We start from the raw sequence: 18,522 nt of genomic DNA, 5'->3' as shown, positions 1-18,522 counted from the left end.
GTCCAAACCCTTGTCTGGTTGGACTCCATATTATTTTAATTATTTTAATCTAGATCATCCATTTTAATCTATTGCTGATATGTTAATTTAAAATATCACTACAGTTGCCAGGCACTGGCAGGTCTCCAAAGCAGGGTAAGAATCCTCGGACTGTCTCATTCTTGGTAAATATTTTGATGTGCTGGGGTCCTCGGGCTTCTCTGGGAACAGCACAGACTACTTGCAGTCCCACAAACAGCTTTGGAGCATGTTCTACTCAGTAATTAACATTTTTCAGAGTTTTTGTTTGTATTACTGATCACTCCTATGAATCATGTTTTTCCCCTAAGCCTGATGTTTCTTCTATAGAGACCAATTATCTACAACATTGTTTTCTTCAAGGAACCAGTAATTACTAGTAAAATTATTTGCAAGCAGGTGGCTTTGTAAAGGGCTTGTTAAACTATAGAAGGTTTGCTTTCTGGAATTTTTTTGTTGTTTTCATGTGACATGTTCTGAGGAGGTACTCAAGGATGACACAGCAGCTCAGGCATCTGTGAATACACTGAGGTATTAGTGCACATGAAGTGAGGTATTAGTGCACACGAAGTCTGCTCCCTTGCTCCATTTTTAGTTCTCTAACACAGTTTAGTTTCTGATTTTCAGGCCCAGTTGCCAAGTCATTAAATGCAGAGTTACTGCATGGTTGCTTTAAGCAAGGGAAAAAGACAGAATGCAGAGATATTTGGAAGAAAAAAAATTCCTGTTGAAAAAGAGACTTGGAGCTGGAACCGAGATTTCAGATATGACAATGGATTCTTTCTGCCCTGTTGGTGTTTCTGGCCAGTGTGAAAACCAAGGACTGAGACCTAATGTCTGTTCACCCTCCTTCATCAGCTTGTGCTTCCGTGGCTCTACCATATGGAACATCTGGGCAATTAGGGTCAGGTAGGGAATATTCATCAGCATCTAGACGCACCTTCTCCCTTCTGCTCTGCACCTCTTCCCTCACAGAATGCCAACTGCTAACGCTGCTTGTACTTCTAGAAAGAATACAGCAGATTTCCTCCAGCTGCAGACAAATCTGGGTGTTGTTTTGTTGTGGTTTACTGGGAGGGACCTTTAAAGCTCCTCTTGTTCCAACCCCCTCCATGGAAATATCCCAACTTATGGGGGCTGGGAAGATTGCAGACAGGGTCCAGCAGGTCCCCTTGTGAGCCCCATCCCAGGCTTTGCTGTGTGTTTATCCTGACACTTCATTATCCCAGCAGCTGCTGGTGTAAATGGAACTGCACCTGGGACATGAACCCAGTGGAGCAGAGGTAACCACTGGCTGGTACCAGGGGCCAGTGGTGGCAGAGCTGTAACAGAGCTGCACTTATAGCTGGGTTTTCCTTCCCCCCCATTCAACTTTTCAGCAAGTGAAACACAACACATGAAAACCCACCTCTTCCCCAGTTTTATTGCTTCAGGACTGTGGAATTAATGGCAGGCATGGCAGCAGAGCATCGGCAGAGCCCACCACGCAGTCACAGCTCGTGTCTGTTGCACTGCTCAAGGCCTCATCACAGACCTGCTTCAGGGATCATGGTCGTAGGAACACAGCATCCTCAATATCACCCACAGAGCTCTGCCCAGCAGTGGTGAGTTCTGACTCCCATTCTGCCTTGGCATACATACAGGATTACAGATAGAGTTTGCTAATTTTAAAAAAGACTCCAGAAAATAACAGCACAATTAACTCTGTAATTGCTTGTAGAGGAATAGTTTAATTTCTCCTGCCCTACCTCTATTCTCTTTTTTAATTCCCTGTGCTCAGTCACTGCTGCAGGGCCTTTTTGTGGCATTGCAATGGCACCTGACACAGGTTTGCTTCAAGTAAAAAATGCCACTTTGCACTGTGTTAATGTTATCAAGTTTGTGACACAATTTTACACAACTTCCTTCTCATTTAAAGTTTGTTTTGGAGTTCCTGTGTTGCTTTTTGTAAGCAAACAACTGAAGGAAAGCTTACACTTTTTGGGGAAAAACAATCCCTCAAACCAAACCAAGTGGATAACAAAACATGGATGTCTGGAGGAGTTGATGGAAGATGGGCACCTAGATATGTCCATGTTCTCAGCATGCAGGAGAGCACCCAAGGGTCAGAGCCCTGACAAACTGCGGCTGGGGCTGCTGTGCTGGGGAGCTGGGCCAACCCATGGAGCGGGGAATGGGACACGGGATGTGTTGGGGGCTGTGGAGAAATCCAAACCAGGTCTGGTTCAGAAGCTGGGACCAGGAATAACCAAGCTTCTATGGTGGGTGGAGGGAGGTGAGGATGACAGGCTGCTCCTTATCTTGATGGGGATGGGGCTGGCAATTCCTGGGCACCTCCCAGCCAGGGTGGGCTGACAGCCCCCTGCTTCAGGGCCATCCAAGCTGAGAGCAATCTGCCTCAAAGCTCTGGAATATAACTGATGTTTCTTTACTTTCATTTCATTGTGTTATCAGTGCCCAAGATGAAAGTGCAGCATTCCTTGTGGGCATTCCTGTGTTACAGAACAGCAGCACACCACCAAAACCCAGCCCTCGGGCAGGTCAGCAGAGGGGGATGCTAAAGCAGAACGCAGGATGGGGATATTTGCCATCAACACTAAAGCTGTTCAGGGATCTCGGTGTGACACTTGGGGTTTGGTGGTGCAGCGAGAGCTGCAGGTTGATGGCCAGGCTGGCGGCAGGCGAACGGTCCCTCCCTCAGCTGCTCTCCTCGAAGCTGCCGCTGCTGCTGCAGGAGTGGAACCTCATGGTGCTCAAGGGGTCTGACACGTACCCTGCAAGGTGCAGAGAGAGGGTCAGCTGTAGCTCTGCACAGCAGCGGTGCTCCCGTCCCCCCTCCCTGCAGTGCCAATGGCAGCAGAACAACTTGTGGCAGAGAACCCCTCAGCATTAACTCACCATTTTTGTCGACTGGGGGGTACTGGAAGTTCCTTCTCATGTCATCCAGAGACAGGCCCTGAGAAGGGGGTTGCCCAGTGCTGCAAATTAAACAAGAGGTGTCAGTTTAGGTGAGACTGATGAAGGCTACAGGAGCTTTTTCTCCAGAGTGGGAGGAAAGACAGCACCACAAGACATCAGTGTGGGGCCCGACCACAGCAGTTCAAGTAAACAAAAAGCAAGAAAAAGTCATGAAGCAAGACCAGGACCCACAGGCACACTGGCACTCGGTTACCATTCTCAGAGTAACTGCCCTCAAATACCCCATTTGAGGCTTCACAACTATCTCTCCATTGTCATCTTGGAAGCAATTCCAGGCATCAATCCAGGATCATTGCCATGTATTTTATGTGTCACTGCTAAAAGGGTCCTGCAAATAAGTTTCTCTGGTGAGGAAGACAGTGGAATTATCTTCCAGTCATGAACCAAACCCACTGTCCTGCTGACAGGTAGTTTATCCCTGATCTCTGTAATGGGCACAGGTGACAGCACAGGTCTGGCAGAGCTCTCTCCTGGTCCTGCCACACCACCTTGCAGGAGCACGGCCTCCTTCCCTTAGTCACCTCAGTCTAAGCCTTTCAGAGCCTCTCTCCCTCCCCGAGTGGCTCATACGCACCCCTGTGACCAGACAGCGTAGGCTCGAGCGTTCAGGGCATATTCCAACTCGAACCGACTGCGCAGCGCGGCGACATGGCTGCGGCCGGGACCTCCCCGGGCCACGAGGCAGTCCGAGGAGGAGGAGGGAGACAGAGACCCACTGCTGTTGCTGGAGGCTGGAGACATTAACTGAGTTTAAAAAAAAAAGGTGTTGTTATTGCATATCTACAAGTCCTTCCTCATGTCTCTCGTAAGTTGTCCCCCACTTTTCCTTGGACTTTTCCAGCAGCTCCAAAGCCACTGCTGTCCTCAGCTGCTGGCGCTGTCCCTGTCCCCACTTGTACTCCTATCTGCTTCTACACACACAGACCCCCCATGCTGGGAACCAGGTCCTTACCTCAATATTGCACAGACACTCCTCTAACTTTGTGACAACTTCTGAGAACTCTGGTCTCCCCTGGGAACACAACAAAAAAAGCAGAGCTGGGTTAAAAACTGGAAAGGGGCAGATCTGCTGGGAATAGACTGACACACAGGGATGGGATTTCTCTGAATTTCATGGCATCACTGTCAGTCTGTTTGGGAATCTGATGAGAACTGCAAGTTCAGTGCTAAGTTACGAAACGAAGAGGTGTGTGTATAACAACTTCAACTGCAATTCATCTCTTTCTCTGTAACAATTACATTTGAGCTAATAATGACTAGATCATAAGATTACAAAAATGCTATTAATAAGTTCTTGGCTCCACTCTTTAGGTTGGCTTCCACTTTGCCCATGAACAGAACTTTGGATACAGTAACAGCAGTGACGAGCAGCAGACAAGCTGCCTTTGTGGCCATCCTCCTCCTCTCCTTGTCCGTGTACCTGCAACCCCCACAGCTGCTTCCCACCGCCTGCCCAGCCCATTCCTGGACAAGTGTGTCCATCTTTGTGTGCTTCAAGTGGCACAGAGGTTTGTGGAGGCCACACTCGGGACAGGATCAGGCAAGTGAGGGGAATGACAAGTAGCCCTCCGTTATTGCCTATCCGTGTTCTGTCCCAGCTCACAGCTCAGCCTTCCCGGGAAGTTCAGGTGTGACTGAAGCAGTACCTGAGCACTGTTTGACAGTGGAGGGCTGGGAATACCTTAATGAGGTACCTGCTAAATAAGCTACTCATTCCCATCACCACCTTGTCCTCAACAGAACCACCTGCAAGAGGTAGGCTCTACTTAAGGGCTTTGGGTCAAAGCCCTGCAGCCCTCCCAGCAGCCCTCCAGTTCAGGAGTGACAGCAGCCCTGCCATCTATGAAGGAAAGTTTAATAAAGAACAGAAGCAAAACACCTTTAATAAAGATAATTTTAACAACTTTTTGCTCACATCTTGTGCAAAGTACTGGCCATCCATTGGGTGACTGTGATATCAATTTCTTTATAATTCTGTCATGAAACACTGGCAAGATGAAGTGAAACACTGGCAAGATGAAGTGATGTTGGAGTGTCGCTAATGGGTAACAAAGTGCACTGGGACTCTGAAAAGATAGTTTTCGGGCTAAGTGGGCTGTGGAAATGCTGACAAGACACAGGGACCGCATCCATCTCTGTGCTTGCTTAAGTCAACACTTTAATATGACATCTTATTAATAAATTTAAACTTAATGTGTGTTACATGCTGTCATTAGAAGTTATATACAGAAGTCTGAGAGCAGCAAGGAGTTTTCTACTCACACTATAACTCAAGTCATAATCAAAACTACATGATTAATTAGGTTTCATTGAATGGCTAAATGTCAATTTACTTTCCTCCTCAATTCACCAACTCTCCTGTATTTCCTGACACACCCCGTTATCTGTCTGGGGGCTTTCTGCAGTGACCCTTCCCATGGAAACTGGTATTCTGGGGAGGGTCAGCCAGAGCAGACATGCCTGTTTTCCCACTGCCAGGGGCACTCACCTCAGGACAGGCATTCCAGCCCCTCATCAGCAGGGCAGAGATGGGCTTGGGGATGGAGTAGCCGATGGGTGGGCGGATGTGGTGATAGGCCATGTCTGCTGCCGCTGCCGCTGCAAGGGACAGCCCACAGAGACCCGTTAGTGCCTGCACTCACACTGATCCTGGGAACACACCTGCTCACTGCTGAGACACCGAGCAGGCACAGGAACACTGAGCCATCCAACCTGCGGATAAAGGCGTGGAGGTTAAAGGAGGCTTTTCCAGTCAGACTGAGAGCAGAGTGAGCTGCCCATCCCCATGGCCTCGGGCCCACCTCCAGCCACAGGACAGACGGCAGTGGGGGTCTCATTGGCAGAAGGGTCTGAGCCCTCCCTCCTTACCCGTGCTGGCTCTGACCACGTCCTACAGCACTCTTGACCTCTAATACTTCCTTTCAGACATCTGGGGGGCAGAATCTCAGGAGTGCCAAGTGCAGCCCTGGAAAGGCCACTCTGCTGTTGGTACTTCCCCATAGTTTTTGGGTGCTCTCTTGAGGCACGTGAGGACAAGTACCAAGGAATGGCTTTGCAATCCCAACACTCATGTGAGAGACAAAAAAGCGTGCAGTCAGAGTGACTTGTTCCTACTTCTAGACCTGGATAAGGAATTGTAGGTTATGTAGATCTGCAGGGAGTAATATACATGATTATAATGGGATATTTCTGTGCTTTTCACCAAATGCTGTGTCTCAGCACTTAATAACATACTTCAGTAAACTACTGGTTAAAATTACACAGTGTAGCTACTTCTCTAGTCCAGAAAAATTTAAAATACTAATTCATTGAGCATCTTACCTGGTTTCAGGTGAGCAAATGGAATTTCTCCTGTTAACAGCTCCCAGAGGCACAGAGCATAGCTGAAGACGTCAGCTTTGATGGTGTATCTCGTGCACTGGGTGAACACCTCGGGGGCCATCCAGCGCAGGTTCTGCGCACCAGGGAACAGCAGTCACACATTAGCAGTGTTTGCCTCCTCACACATGCACCTATTCCTGTCTTTGTATGTTTGTTTTCCTTTGTTTTCTTATTTCCTGCCTCCGTCACCCCATAAAATAACTGGTAATTTGCCAGGAAAAATTTTCACCTGGCTTGCAAAATCTAGTCAGTGTGTGTTACTGCACATGATATGTAACTGCATTAGCTTGGTGCTGTCTCAGCCCTGTACAGCCAGGCTGAGCACACTTTAAACATGAGAGTAGGGTGAGAATAAAAGAAGAAGCCCAGCCTCCAGGCCTGCAGACCACATCATCAGGTCTGATATATATATATATATATATGAATATATGCCATATAACAGGAATTATATGATTCAGCTGGGAGAAGTAAAAGCTGATCACAGCTGTACTGGGCTGGGCCTGCTCTCTTGGGGTCTTGCCACTGCCTGCAGACCCCTAATTCTGAGGCTGCTTCACAAGGAACTGCATCCTTTAGAGGACAGGACAGGACAGTCCTCCTTAGGTCAGCCTCTCTCAGGACAGTCCTTCTCAGGACAGCCCTTCTCAAGACAGATCTTAGTGGGATGTCACCAAGGCCTGGCAGGACCTGGGTCTAAACAGCAACCCTTGCTCCTCACACAGTGAGTGCCATTACAGGGAGTTAAAGTGCTGATTAAAAGCCCCGGCGTAGTATTACCCATCCTTTGGCATTGCCCGTCCCACCTCACATTAGTAGTTAGGATGATGTGAATATTCCTGGCCATGGAGTGACACATGGAATGCATCTGGACTCAAAGCCATGAAGACAACAACAACTGTCTTGTAAATCTGACTGTGAGCAACAGGCTGTTGTGGAGAAAAGAACTGTGAAATAAGGGAATCAGTGTTGAGGAACTGATTTTCTGCTAGGAAAAGGAATCACCCGCCAACAAATGTGTGTGAGAGTCAGGAAGGGTGGGGATTAAAAATCACTCTTTAGAAAGGAATCTGGGCAATAGAGCTCCCAAGACAACCTTATAAAACATTGTTTTCTATTGAAGATGTTATATATTCCCTCATCTCTGCTATTAAAGACACTTCAAGGAAAAAAATTAAGCCAAAACAGAGAAACATTGAAGAGATGAAATACTACAGCAGCCCACCTTTTCAATAAACATATTTCTAATGTCAATTTCTCCTAAACGGGGTCTGCCTGTATATTTGATATTAATTATGTGGAACAAAACAAGAAACAAACCCCAGGTTGTTTTGTCATGTTGTCTTCATCCAGGGATTGCAGAAATCGAGATTCTGAAACAGAACAAGAAAAATAATCACTGTCAGGACAATACAGACATGCATCTTGTTATACAAAAGCCCTGTATTCAGTGCAATCCTACAGGATTGTCTCAGCCAGCACATGTTTAGTTTTAGAGAATTTGCAGTTAATTTATAAATGTTTCACAAAAACTCCTTACCTCCAAAATCAGCAACTACAGCATGACCATCCTCATACAGGAGAATATTGTGACTGGGAGGAAAAAAAAAACCTATAGGTAATCATTTGATAGTGTCTTAAAAATGGTGAAAATGTTACAGTTTTTGGGTCATAGATACACTCTCGAGGAGTTCAAATTACCTGCATAGGTAGTCAAATGTCTATAGCTACATCTTGTATTTATTGTTAGAAAGTGCACGTTAACTCTGAGAGGCAAACCCAAAGCTTCAGCTTTTAATCAATACCAGAGCAAAACAGCTTCTGTAATTAGTTACAGATCAAGTCTAATAGTTTTATTAAATAAGTGCATTTAATCTCAGCGATGAAGATGATATTCGAATATAAGCACAGTGATGGCCTTCAAATAAAACTGTATGGATTGATTCTTTTCTCTTCTAAGGCTTAGGTAGGTGTGAATTCATGGTGGTAATCCCAAATTTATGATGGTGTATAGAAGGGAAGGAGCGGATCCAAAGAGTCCATATAGAATGGATCATGCACACAAAATATCTTCTGCCTATTGCAAAACATCATTTACCAGGGAAGGTGTACACAGAATCTATTGAAAACTGATTTACTGATTCAAGGACGTTACAGCAACTTTTTTAATTTTCAGCAAAGAACACACACGAGGAAGTAGAAAAAAGGCCATTTCATAAAACCATAGAATAATAGAATCATTAAGGTTGGAGAAGACCTCCAAGATCACAGAGCCAAACTCTCGACCAAATAATCCAACATTTGACCAAGGCTTTTAGAAATCAGTAACACAAACACAGGTTTTCAAACAAAGTGGGAACATGAGGAAAGACTCACAAGATGCCTTAGCTAGGTCACAAGCTTCCAGTACCTCTTGGGATGAAGGTTTCCCTACCCCTGTCACTACACCTGCAGGACCCAGGGCATTGGTCACAACACCAAGCCTGACAGTTCAAGAAGCGTTTGGATGATACTCCCAGGCACATGGTGAGACTCTTGAGGATGGTCCTGTGCAGGGCCAGGAGCTGGACTTGATGATCCTTGTGGGTCCCTTCCAACTCAGCATATTCTGTGATTCTGCTTTGGAAGGGCTGAGCAAATCACAACATAAAAGTGCAGGAATGTGGACACAATGCTGCTGACAGGATATTTATCAAATACTGACTGATCCAAGTAAATTCAGAAGCGTGAAAAGTGTATGTAAAAACAAGTGAAAAATTTGGCCAGGGCTTACATGGGGAGAAAAAAATAAAGTGATATTGATGGTCTCAACAAAAAGCACAACTTGCTCATATTAGAGCTGCAGACAGACACAAGAACAGTCAAGTGAGGAACACAAATTTCACCAGATAACAGTTTTAGGACAGAAAAAATTTAAGCTCTCCCAAGCAGGACTTTCACAAATCACTGTCTTTAAGATTTCTAGTTTCACCTAAAACCAACACGTGGGATGATAAATTTAATCATAAAAATGTAATTGTGACTCTTTTGATTTATATTCAATCTAATTTTAGCTCCCATATGTACTTTCCATCAAAATATTGAAGTGATTTGAGTATGACATGGGGAATTGTTTTTGAGATCCCCACCAGATGCCAAATGAAAATATTAATCAAACACAAAGCTGAACTAGAGAGACTCTTGAAGGCTGCACCCTGGGCTGAGTGTAGGTACACAAGTCATAGAAAGCTACAGACTTTGCTGTGGTCTTCAATCAAATTTGTTCTCTGTCAGTAGGGACAAAAAATATCCCCAAGTCTCAATGTGAATAAACTGCATCGAGCCCTAGCTTCAACTTCAGTCTTCTCCAGGATTGTGTAGACCTCGAATAAATACGACTTGACAAGTCAAGGCATAATCAAGACCTGGATTGACAGTTTTTATTGAGAAGCTGAGAAATCAATTGACAGGCCCTTTCTCCTCATGGCATGCAACAGCCTTTCATAGACTCACAGAATCATTAAGGTTGGAAAAGATGTCCAGGACCATGGAGTCCAACCTGTGACCCACCACCACCTCGTCAACTAGACTAGAGCACTGAGTGCCACATCCAGTCATTCCTTGAACACTTCTAGGGATGGGGACTCCACCACCTCCTTGGGCAGCCCATTCCAGTACTTGACAGTTATTTCCATGAAGAAATTCTCCCTGATGGCCAACCTGAACCTCCCCTGCCCATAATACGACAAACAATGCTGAAAAGCTCATTCTGGTGTTGAGCACATGGATGGACATATCTGAGGGCAGGACACAGGCTCTGGAGGGTTTTGTCAGTCTGGTACCTCCAGTGAATGCTATAGTTACTGATTTTTCTTTTCTGTAGTAAAAAATACAGCACACAGAAACAGGGCTTGGAACGTACAGCTCAAAAATGCTGTTATTGCCTCAATGGCACTTGCAAATTTGAAAATCTTGGATGAGAAAGGAACTCTTAAGCCTCTGTTTTGAGAAATACTGAAGACAAAACTGAGCTGAGCTGAGCAGGCAGAAGGTTAATAATGAGTTCAGCAGAATCAGAAATTAATTGTCTTCTGTTAAGATCACACAGGGATTGCAATGGTGAGAGCAAGCATCATTCTCTTTCATGAAACCATGGAAGGAAGAAAATGAGAGAAGAATGAGTAATGTGCAATCATCCTGCCTTTGTGAAAGGATGTGGTTCTTGGGTCTGCCAGCCATGGAGGCTTCTCCCTCCCATGGCAAGTGACAGGCACAGCATGTCTTTTTCCCAGAGATCAGGGCCATGAAAAGATCCTTCTGCCTTTAACACGCTGTGGGTTTAATGAAAAGCAACAGCTATTTTAAGATTTCACAAGGGATGTTTGAACAAAGAGGAGTTGCAGACTCTATCCCCATTACCACCAGGCTGCCATCCTCTCTTTCATCTCTCTCACCAAGCAGCTCTCAGAACTGTTCATGGATAGTTAGAGCCATCAAATGCAGGTCAGTTGCTCAAAGGCTTGCTCCAGCCATGTTCAGCTGCTATGGCTTAAATTAAATTGATAATAAAATGGTCTCTTTTTTTATTAAAGTGCTATAATCATTGTGGCTGTCATCCCTCACCATGGTGTAAGTAGTAATAAGCTGATATGTGTCACCATTGTGGATAGCTGTCAGAAGTGAAAAGCAAAATAAAACTCCCAATTATTCTCCAAATGGAAGGATAACCCCTTTTCCAGGGTACAGTACATGAAAGATTCATTTCCTTCTCTATTCTGTCAAGCCATATTGCAGATTTATTTAATGCATTATGTGTGGTGCATTAGATTTCAGAACTCACAAAGGGGGTTACAAGCTATGTGAAAATTTAAGGTAAAACAGACTCCTGTGAAGCCAGTGGCAAAACTTAACACAATTTCACTCTTGGTCTTTCTCTTAAATTGTTGCAAAGATTTTCATCTGGTAATTGTGCCTGTGGGCTGGCTGGGACTCATACTGCAAACACAACTTCTGCTTTTGCACTGAAGTTGAGCTGCTCTCATCAGCACACATCAATGACAGCAGTGTCCCTACAGCAAATTATCTTTTGACCCTCACAAATATGATCTGTAAAAATTCTGTGGGGCAATTACATGCTTTCCAGCTTTCTAGGAAGATACTGGTTTGGGTTTTCTTTTGTGGAAAATGTTATTTAAAATCCTCCTTCTAAGAGCCACCACAGCCTGGAGCTGAGCTGTGAGGCCTGAACCATGGAGCTGAGCTGAGTCTTGGCTGCCCTAGTCTGAGCCTTGGCTGCCCCAGAGCAGTCCCACAGGCTGCAGTGGTCAGGCACAGGGCTCTTGGCTTGCATCACAGCCGAGGCAAGAGCTGCAGCCTTGAAAACAAGGCTCCCCCTTGGAGACCATGGGTTGTGGCCCAAAAGGAACCTGTGCAGCGATGCAGGGATGTGAAGGAGACTCAGAGGGAAAGTCGGGGATGCCACCCCAGTGTGCTTGTTGCTCTCAAGGGCTGACAGAGCTTTTGCCATAGCAAAAGGATCATTTTCATCTCCAATCTTGCAGTCAATGCAGTTTAGGTATTTCACCCCCTGTTGTTGAAACATGCACATCATGAGACTGTTCTCATAACTAGAACAGCAAGAATGGGCTTCTTCCTGTAGGTATCAAGGACTCAGTGCTCCTACTCAGATACCACCAAAGAGAGAGATGAGTGCCTGGTCCTGTGTGAGACCTCAGCTCTCGGAGGAGAGCAGTCAGAGCTGCTTTTAGCTGTAACAAAGCAGCCAAGCAAATCAAGAAACACATGAACTTGTAACTACAGGTAAATACTTAAGAGTAAAAGAGACAAAACAAAGGAAGAAGATGAAGTGACAAGGGAAAGTGACAAAGTACTCTTTGACAGCAGGTGCTGGGCTAAAATACATGGAGCATTCAGAAATGGAAATTCAGAAAAATCCAAACAAACAGATGCAAGAAAACACATTTTCAGCGACTGCCACCTTCAAGGACAATGACAGTTTGGCAATTGCGACTTGTAGGGGTTTGTGTAACACTTCTGAGATTATTTCAGCTCAGAGCTAATGAGACATGACATGGTTACAGGAGTCTGTGGAGGTCCCTGTGTCTCTGAGCCTTCATGTTCTCTGAATATTTAGGTTAAAGACAGAAACTGACCTGTTCAAATCCCGATGTATGATGGGCTGTGTGAGATTGTGGAGGTACTCCATGCCTTTGGCCACATCTACAGCAATGATTAATTTAGACTGCAGATCAAGAGTTCTGTATTTTGGAAAAAAAAAAAAAATTACTCAAAGTTAATGAACAGTCAAAAATGGTCTGTAAATTATTCTTATGTGTAAATCATGCAACCTTCAAAATTGTTTTACATACAAAATAATGTTATATAATCTATGTAATGTAAATCTATATATTGTAAAATAATGACAATAACAATTTTGTGATTACTTACCAGTTTCCCTTGTACACCAAATTAACTGAACCAAAGATCAGCATTTTCTGGTGTGTTCCTTTTTCTGTTTCTTATACTGAAATGCATATTTACATCAGCATAGATTCCCTACTCTTCCAAATTCTGTGCAGAAAGCCTGAGTGGAGGACAAGGGGAATACCTCTTCTGTTCATGGAGCAGGGAAAAGAGCGATCCCCCGGAGATGTACTGGGTGACGATGGCAAACTGGCTGGGGTCATCCAGGCACGCTCCCACAAACTGGATGACACACGGATGGTTCAGTCGGCAGAGAATGGAAACCTCCCGGCAGAACATGTCCACGTCAGACTTGGAGCAGTAGGTGTTGGCTCGATAGCTTAGGATTGACATGAGAGAAAACAGAAAGGCAAAAATATTATAAAATACCATAAAATATGGGCTTTCTTAATGCTTCAAACTAGGCCATTCTCCAAACAGGATGGAAAAGCCTGACAAACGTACCGTTTGATTGCAACGATTTTATTTCTGCATCGTCCCTTGTAGACCTTTCCAAAAGACCCTAAAATGATTTAAAATAAATAAGCACAGAGATGTTTGTTATGAACATCACACATTTCAAGAGGATGCACTTTCCATTCTGGTACCTGAGCCGATAATCTCGTGGAACTCTATCTCAGAGAGCTGAAGGTGGAAGTGCGACGGCAAACCAGCGCGGAGGAGGAGAACGTCAGCCTTCTCTGCAAAAGAAACACTCATCCTGTTTGTAAAACATGGGTCAGGGGAGGACAGAACATAAAAGCAGTGAACTTCAGAACCCTCAAACTGAGAAAGTTGATTTTCCCCTGTTAATTGAATGCTAATCCTGTTCCCTTTCTTCCATTAACAAAGCAAACCCCAGTGACAGACAAATCCTTGCAATGCCACAGTTGCCTTGGCATTCCTGGCTTTAGCACCACATCAGCCATGAGCACTTTCCCTCATCCCCAAACTCTGCCTGTGCCATGGCATGGTTGCACAAAATTCCTTACATGGAGAATCAGTTTCTTTTTTTCTATGCATCCAGTGCTGATTGCTGCTGCTGGAGATGCTATTCCAGAGCCAGATCCTAGTGACATGTGGAATCTAAATTTTGCAACTAGATTTAGTTGTGAAATCTCTCTATCTTGTTGACTTTTTTTTGGTTTATTACTATAACGTTTATCATAATATTTCTAAATGGAACAATTGGATGGTGCTGTGTACAAGATGTAAGCATTTGAATATAGCCAGTGAACATTTAAAGAGGAAAATTGAAAGCACCACAAAATAAAAAAGGAGGAAATATTTCAAAATACAAGTATTTATCTGAATATTTTATCTGTGTTTGTTTCAGAGCAACACAAGATATTTTTGAACAGAATTTTTCTTGTAAAGATAATCCAGGCATTTTATAGTGGGATTCAATATGGTATTTATTTTCATTCATGGATAAGTGGGTATTTCATTAATGCTAATTCACAAAACAGTCTTTTCTCAAAGAAATAAAAATAAATACATCCTTTAAAGTAAATGAAAATAACATAAATACAAAAATTGTCATTATGCTGAGTAGCAAAGCTAAGTATGCTGTTTCATAAAATTATCCCAGGGAAATGGAACGATGAACAATGAAAATTTCAGGAATAATGAATCTCGTGCAAGATATTCAGGCTGACAAACATGGTGGGTAAAAAGACCACAAAAGTTCAAGTTTTCCCTCGCCATTGAAAATACCTTTTGTCATGCTTTTAATCTTCCCCAGAGGGGATGGCACTGACACATAGGAACCATCTGAAATAAAGAACAGAGTGAAATTTATGGAGTTCAATGACAGCATAAGTGTCTGTGCTGATAAATTAATGAGGCAATGATGGCTGAAAGAATGAATAATAAAGGATGAGAATTCAAATAAATACACAAACGCATCTGATATGAGCTGGTTTGGGCTGGGATACAGTTAATTTTCTCCACAGTGAGGGATACAGCAGATCGGGGTGTTGTATTGCTTTGTTGTTGTCCTTTTAATAATCAACATTACAAAATCTCCCTGGGTGTGCTTATTGCTTGCCAAAATAATTTCCAATGCACACATAACCTTAGTCTAATAAAGAGTTACGTACACTTGAGCTATACTACAGCTAAACCTGGAAGAGGCCAAACGATGCAGGGAGCAGGCTGACGGTGCTGCTGGTTGTAGGTTTCTCCTGTTTACATACCTGGAGCACTACACGACCCAGAGAAACCCCAGGGTACAGCATCCTCATCTTCTCCGAGGCAGTGCTCCAACACACAGCCAAAGGTTTTGTTTAATTCCTCTTCCTGGCTTTTGTCATTTAGTCACCAATGCAAATGAGTCTTTTTGTAATAAAAAGGATAATTAATTATTTCCAAGGGGGAACTAGATATCCAAAGATATTAAAAAATATGAGGGGGGCTGAGTACAGAAAGAAAAAATATCAACCACCAAAGAAACATCAGAACTAAATAGCACAAAGAGAACAGCTACGCAAGGCATTCAGGATGAGGAAAGGTGTGAGCAGTGGTTGACAGGGACTGATCTTCAGCTCACAGCTTTGGGCTCCTCTTTTCAGGAGTAACATGAGCTGACAACTCCAATTTAAGATAACGGAAGATTTCTGACATAAATTAAGGGTACCTGGAAAATGGCAAGTCCCATAACACTGATTTTATTTGTGCCAGGCAGAACTGACCCAAAGCTCCCTGACATGGGTGGATCATTTCCAGAGACTTCAGCATTCTCTGGATCAGGCCTTTGGTTAGAGAGTAAAGTGATTGCTCAGCCCATACCTCCTCCAGGCTGGGAGTATTCATTGCAGGGGGATTCATCCTGAGGTCTCTTGTAATGCTTCAGGAGGGTCACAATGGCATCATGACCTAGGAAAGAAGGAGGAAATATAAGGACTTGTAGGTAACTCGGTAGTCTTTTTTGATTTTGTTGTTTCTGTTTTGTTTTGGTTTGGTTTTTTTTGTTTTTAATTGATTCATTTATAAAAAATCAAGGGTTTTTTTTTTAAAATGTACAACATGCCTATAAAATATACAAACAAAGACATGGTGGTGCTAATCCGAAACCTACTGTGATTCTTAACTGCAGAAATATGGGAAATTCCTGCCAGTAAAAACAAGCATGTTATTTTCATGAGTCCACCTACTCCTAAAATGTGAGATATGGCAAAGGAAAAACCTGCTGCAGAAATCCTGCAATGGAAGTTGACAACAATCTTCAGCAGACCTGACAGGGAAACCAGTGCCTGAAAAATTTGTTTTGGAATCCTAACCCGGACAAATTTTGTCACTTATTGCTGCAGGCAACTGTTTTAGCAGCACAGAAACACACCTCTCCTGAAGTTTGTGCTGGATTAAGCTGAATTGAAGGGCTGAGGTTTATAGTGCTTTGTGCCAGGACCTGGAGAGCAGGTGGTGAGAACTCTGTCTGCAGGCACTGAAGGGTTATTCTGCAGGGTTATCTCCTTCCCATGCTGCCCTCTCCTTCCTGCACGGCTCCTATGGATTTTGTAGCAGAAATTAGAAAGTTGAAATACCTTTCTCATAAGCCCACATCAAACAGGTCTGCTCATCCTTTTCTCCACTGGACCTGCTGGGATCACAAGCTACCAGATTCATATCAGCTCCGTTATCCAGCAGGAACTGCACAAGGCGAATGTGGCCATGGTAGCAAGCGCAGTGCAATCCTGGAACACCAGAGAAGTGTGGGGAGCACAAGTCCCACAACATGGCAATATCACTGCAGCAATAACTGTAAAGTACAGATTGATTTCCTCGATAAAGGAATATATTGTCAAAAAATACCCGAGGCAAGAGGTGGAAATTAAACATTAAGGCTACAAGAACCAATCTGTTGCCTCTGCACGACGTGTCAGCATTTCCTCTGCCACCCGCAAACCATATTTAATGACTCTGCACGTGGGAATAGCAAGTAGAAACAAAGGCAGCTCTTTGTAGTAGGGACAGGGGTGTGTGCAGCCCTTCAGACACTATATCCCAGAAGCCTAGCTCCTTGCAGAATAATTCCTAACACTACTTAGAAGCCTCACTATGGGATGAACAGTTCAGGCCAGGTTTTGTTACTCATATACATGCTAACAAGCCTGACACATCCTTACTGCAGTCTTATCACTTTTATGCCTGCCTGTAAAAATGTTTCAAAAAAGTTGTGCTCTGTCTGAAAGGTACTTGGATGCTGGTCATCCAATTACCTTGGAATTACCCTGGAAATCCTGATGGTGTATGGCTTCCTGATATTTTAGTGCTGCTATATGCCCTCATACATAATCAGGATGGTGATGTTACCTGTGTGCCCATCTCTTCCCTGGTGATTGATGCTTACAACATTCTGGTCAAGAAGAAACTTGACAAGTTCTATGTTCTTTCCATAGGTGCAAGCGCTGCAGAAGTAAAGGGAGTGGTGAATGCTATAGTCCATAAAAGAAGTGCCTTGGGTAGCAAAAAATTTACAAAGAATAACAGAGAGATAAAAATGCAGTAATAAAGGATCTTTAGAATGTGCAAATGCATGATTAATCCACCGAAGCATGTTCCTTTTTATTGTTTCAGAAACATTCTCATTATTGCTGAATAAATTAATTTTGCACAGCTCTGCAAACAGTCTGTGTTGCAAAGTGCCTCTTAAATAGCCCTTTACAAACTTCCAGCATCCTGACCAAACTGTGCTCTGCCACCTGGTTTCTCATTCAGAGTACTTGCCTCCACCAGGCATACAGGTAGAACAGGGGCTGGGCTCAGCTCCCAGACTGGACAAGGAGAGGAACCATTGTCCATCCAGGTGTTGGTGAACCTGGTGCCTCTCCTACCTTCCTCACTCTCACTTGCTCTCTCCTCACTCTGGTTCTGTCTCTCACTTCATGCCCTCTCCTGTATCTCACAATACAGAAGAAACTCACCCTCCCCACTGAGCTCTCTGTTTGCTCTGTCCCTCACCTGGCAGCTGCTGAGACATTGGTAATTTTGGATGCTGTGTTGCAGGTGTGTCTTAGTGGAGCTCTATAGAGAATGGCATTTGAAAACCTCACCTGTGAAAAGCTGTTTCACTGAATATATTTTCTTTAGTGAGACTTTCTGTTCCTGAGAGCTGAATTATTTCTTTGACAACTTCAAACTTCCCATTGTAACAGGCGCTGAAGAGGAAGCCAGTACAGAGTTGTTAGCAATGCCAGCCTTCCCACGAGCCCCAAACCCACCCAACAGCTGCTCTGGGGCACTCACAGATGTAGAGGTGTGTCTCCGTAGATATTCACCACGTGAGGCTGCACTTCAAAGCTGCTCTGCAGTAAGAACTTCACAATTTCATGGTGCCCAAATCGAGAGCAGAAGTGCAGAGGAACATGATCTTCATTGTCCTGAGCATTCACTGCCAGTTGACCCAGAAAGAGACCACAGAAAGGATTTTATACTTAACACAGGATATTTAGTAAAGCTTTATGTGTTGTGCTTATACATTTTGAAACCTGCTGCTAAAATATTTATGGACCTATTTGTTTAAAATTGAAATTTCTGTGGTCTTTCATACTGCTCTGTGCCATCTGCAGTGCAGTGTCAAGGCAATCTTCTGGACTTGAGACATAATTGCTTTCTTCCAGCAGCAGACTTATTGAATGCTTTGAGGAAGTTTTCCATGAATGAATCACAAGTTATAAATGACCC

The 18,522-nt window shown here is 43.9% G+C and overlaps 1 protein-coding gene across 1 annotated transcript in view; it reads right to left on the bottom strand.

Moving 5' to 3' along the window:
• Positions 1 to 1,474: 1,474 nt before the first annotated feature.
• Positions 1,475 to 18,522, bottom strand: part of LOC116791047 (serine/threonine-protein kinase TNNI3K) — a 41,620-nt gene continuing 24,572 nt past the window's right edge. The window contains exons 10-27 of the mRNA XM_032696692.1: positions 18,085 to 18,229; positions 17,892 to 17,996; positions 17,152 to 17,246; positions 16,383 to 16,532; positions 15,628 to 15,714; positions 14,554 to 14,610; positions 13,446 to 13,538; positions 13,303 to 13,360; positions 12,983 to 13,177; positions 12,528 to 12,632; positions 7,916 to 7,968; positions 7,696 to 7,748; positions 6,319 to 6,451; positions 5,486 to 5,595; positions 3,950 to 4,009; positions 3,572 to 3,741; positions 2,917 to 2,996; positions 1,475 to 2,792 (exon numbers count right to left, since the gene is read on the bottom strand). Of these exons, the coding sequence (XP_032552583.1) occupies positions 2,716 to 2,792; positions 2,917 to 2,996; positions 3,572 to 3,741; positions 3,950 to 4,009; positions 5,486 to 5,595; positions 6,319 to 6,451; positions 7,696 to 7,748; positions 7,916 to 7,968; positions 12,528 to 12,632; positions 12,983 to 13,177; positions 13,303 to 13,360; positions 13,446 to 13,538; positions 14,554 to 14,610; positions 15,628 to 15,714; positions 16,383 to 16,532; positions 17,152 to 17,246; positions 17,892 to 17,996; positions 18,085 to 18,229 (1,826 nt within the window). The 3' untranslated portion in view covers positions 1,475 to 2,715. The remainder of the gene's footprint in view (positions 2,793 to 2,916; positions 2,997 to 3,571; positions 3,742 to 3,949; positions 4,010 to 5,485; positions 5,596 to 6,318; positions 6,452 to 7,695; positions 7,749 to 7,915; positions 7,969 to 12,527; positions 12,633 to 12,982; positions 13,178 to 13,302; positions 13,361 to 13,445; positions 13,539 to 14,553; positions 14,611 to 15,627; positions 15,715 to 16,382; positions 16,533 to 17,151; positions 17,247 to 17,891; positions 17,997 to 18,084; positions 18,230 to 18,522) is intronic.

This window comes from Chiroxiphia lanceolata, chromosome 9 (assembly GCF_009829145.1).
Source record: "Chiroxiphia lanceolata isolate bChiLan1 chromosome 9, bChiLan1.pri, whole genome shotgun sequence".
In the NCBI taxonomy this organism is placed as follows: Eukaryota; Metazoa; Chordata; class Aves; order Passeriformes; family Pipridae; genus Chiroxiphia; species Chiroxiphia lanceolata.
Note: the sequence above shows the minus strand (reverse complement) of the source record. Positions and strands in the feature narration are given on the sequence as shown.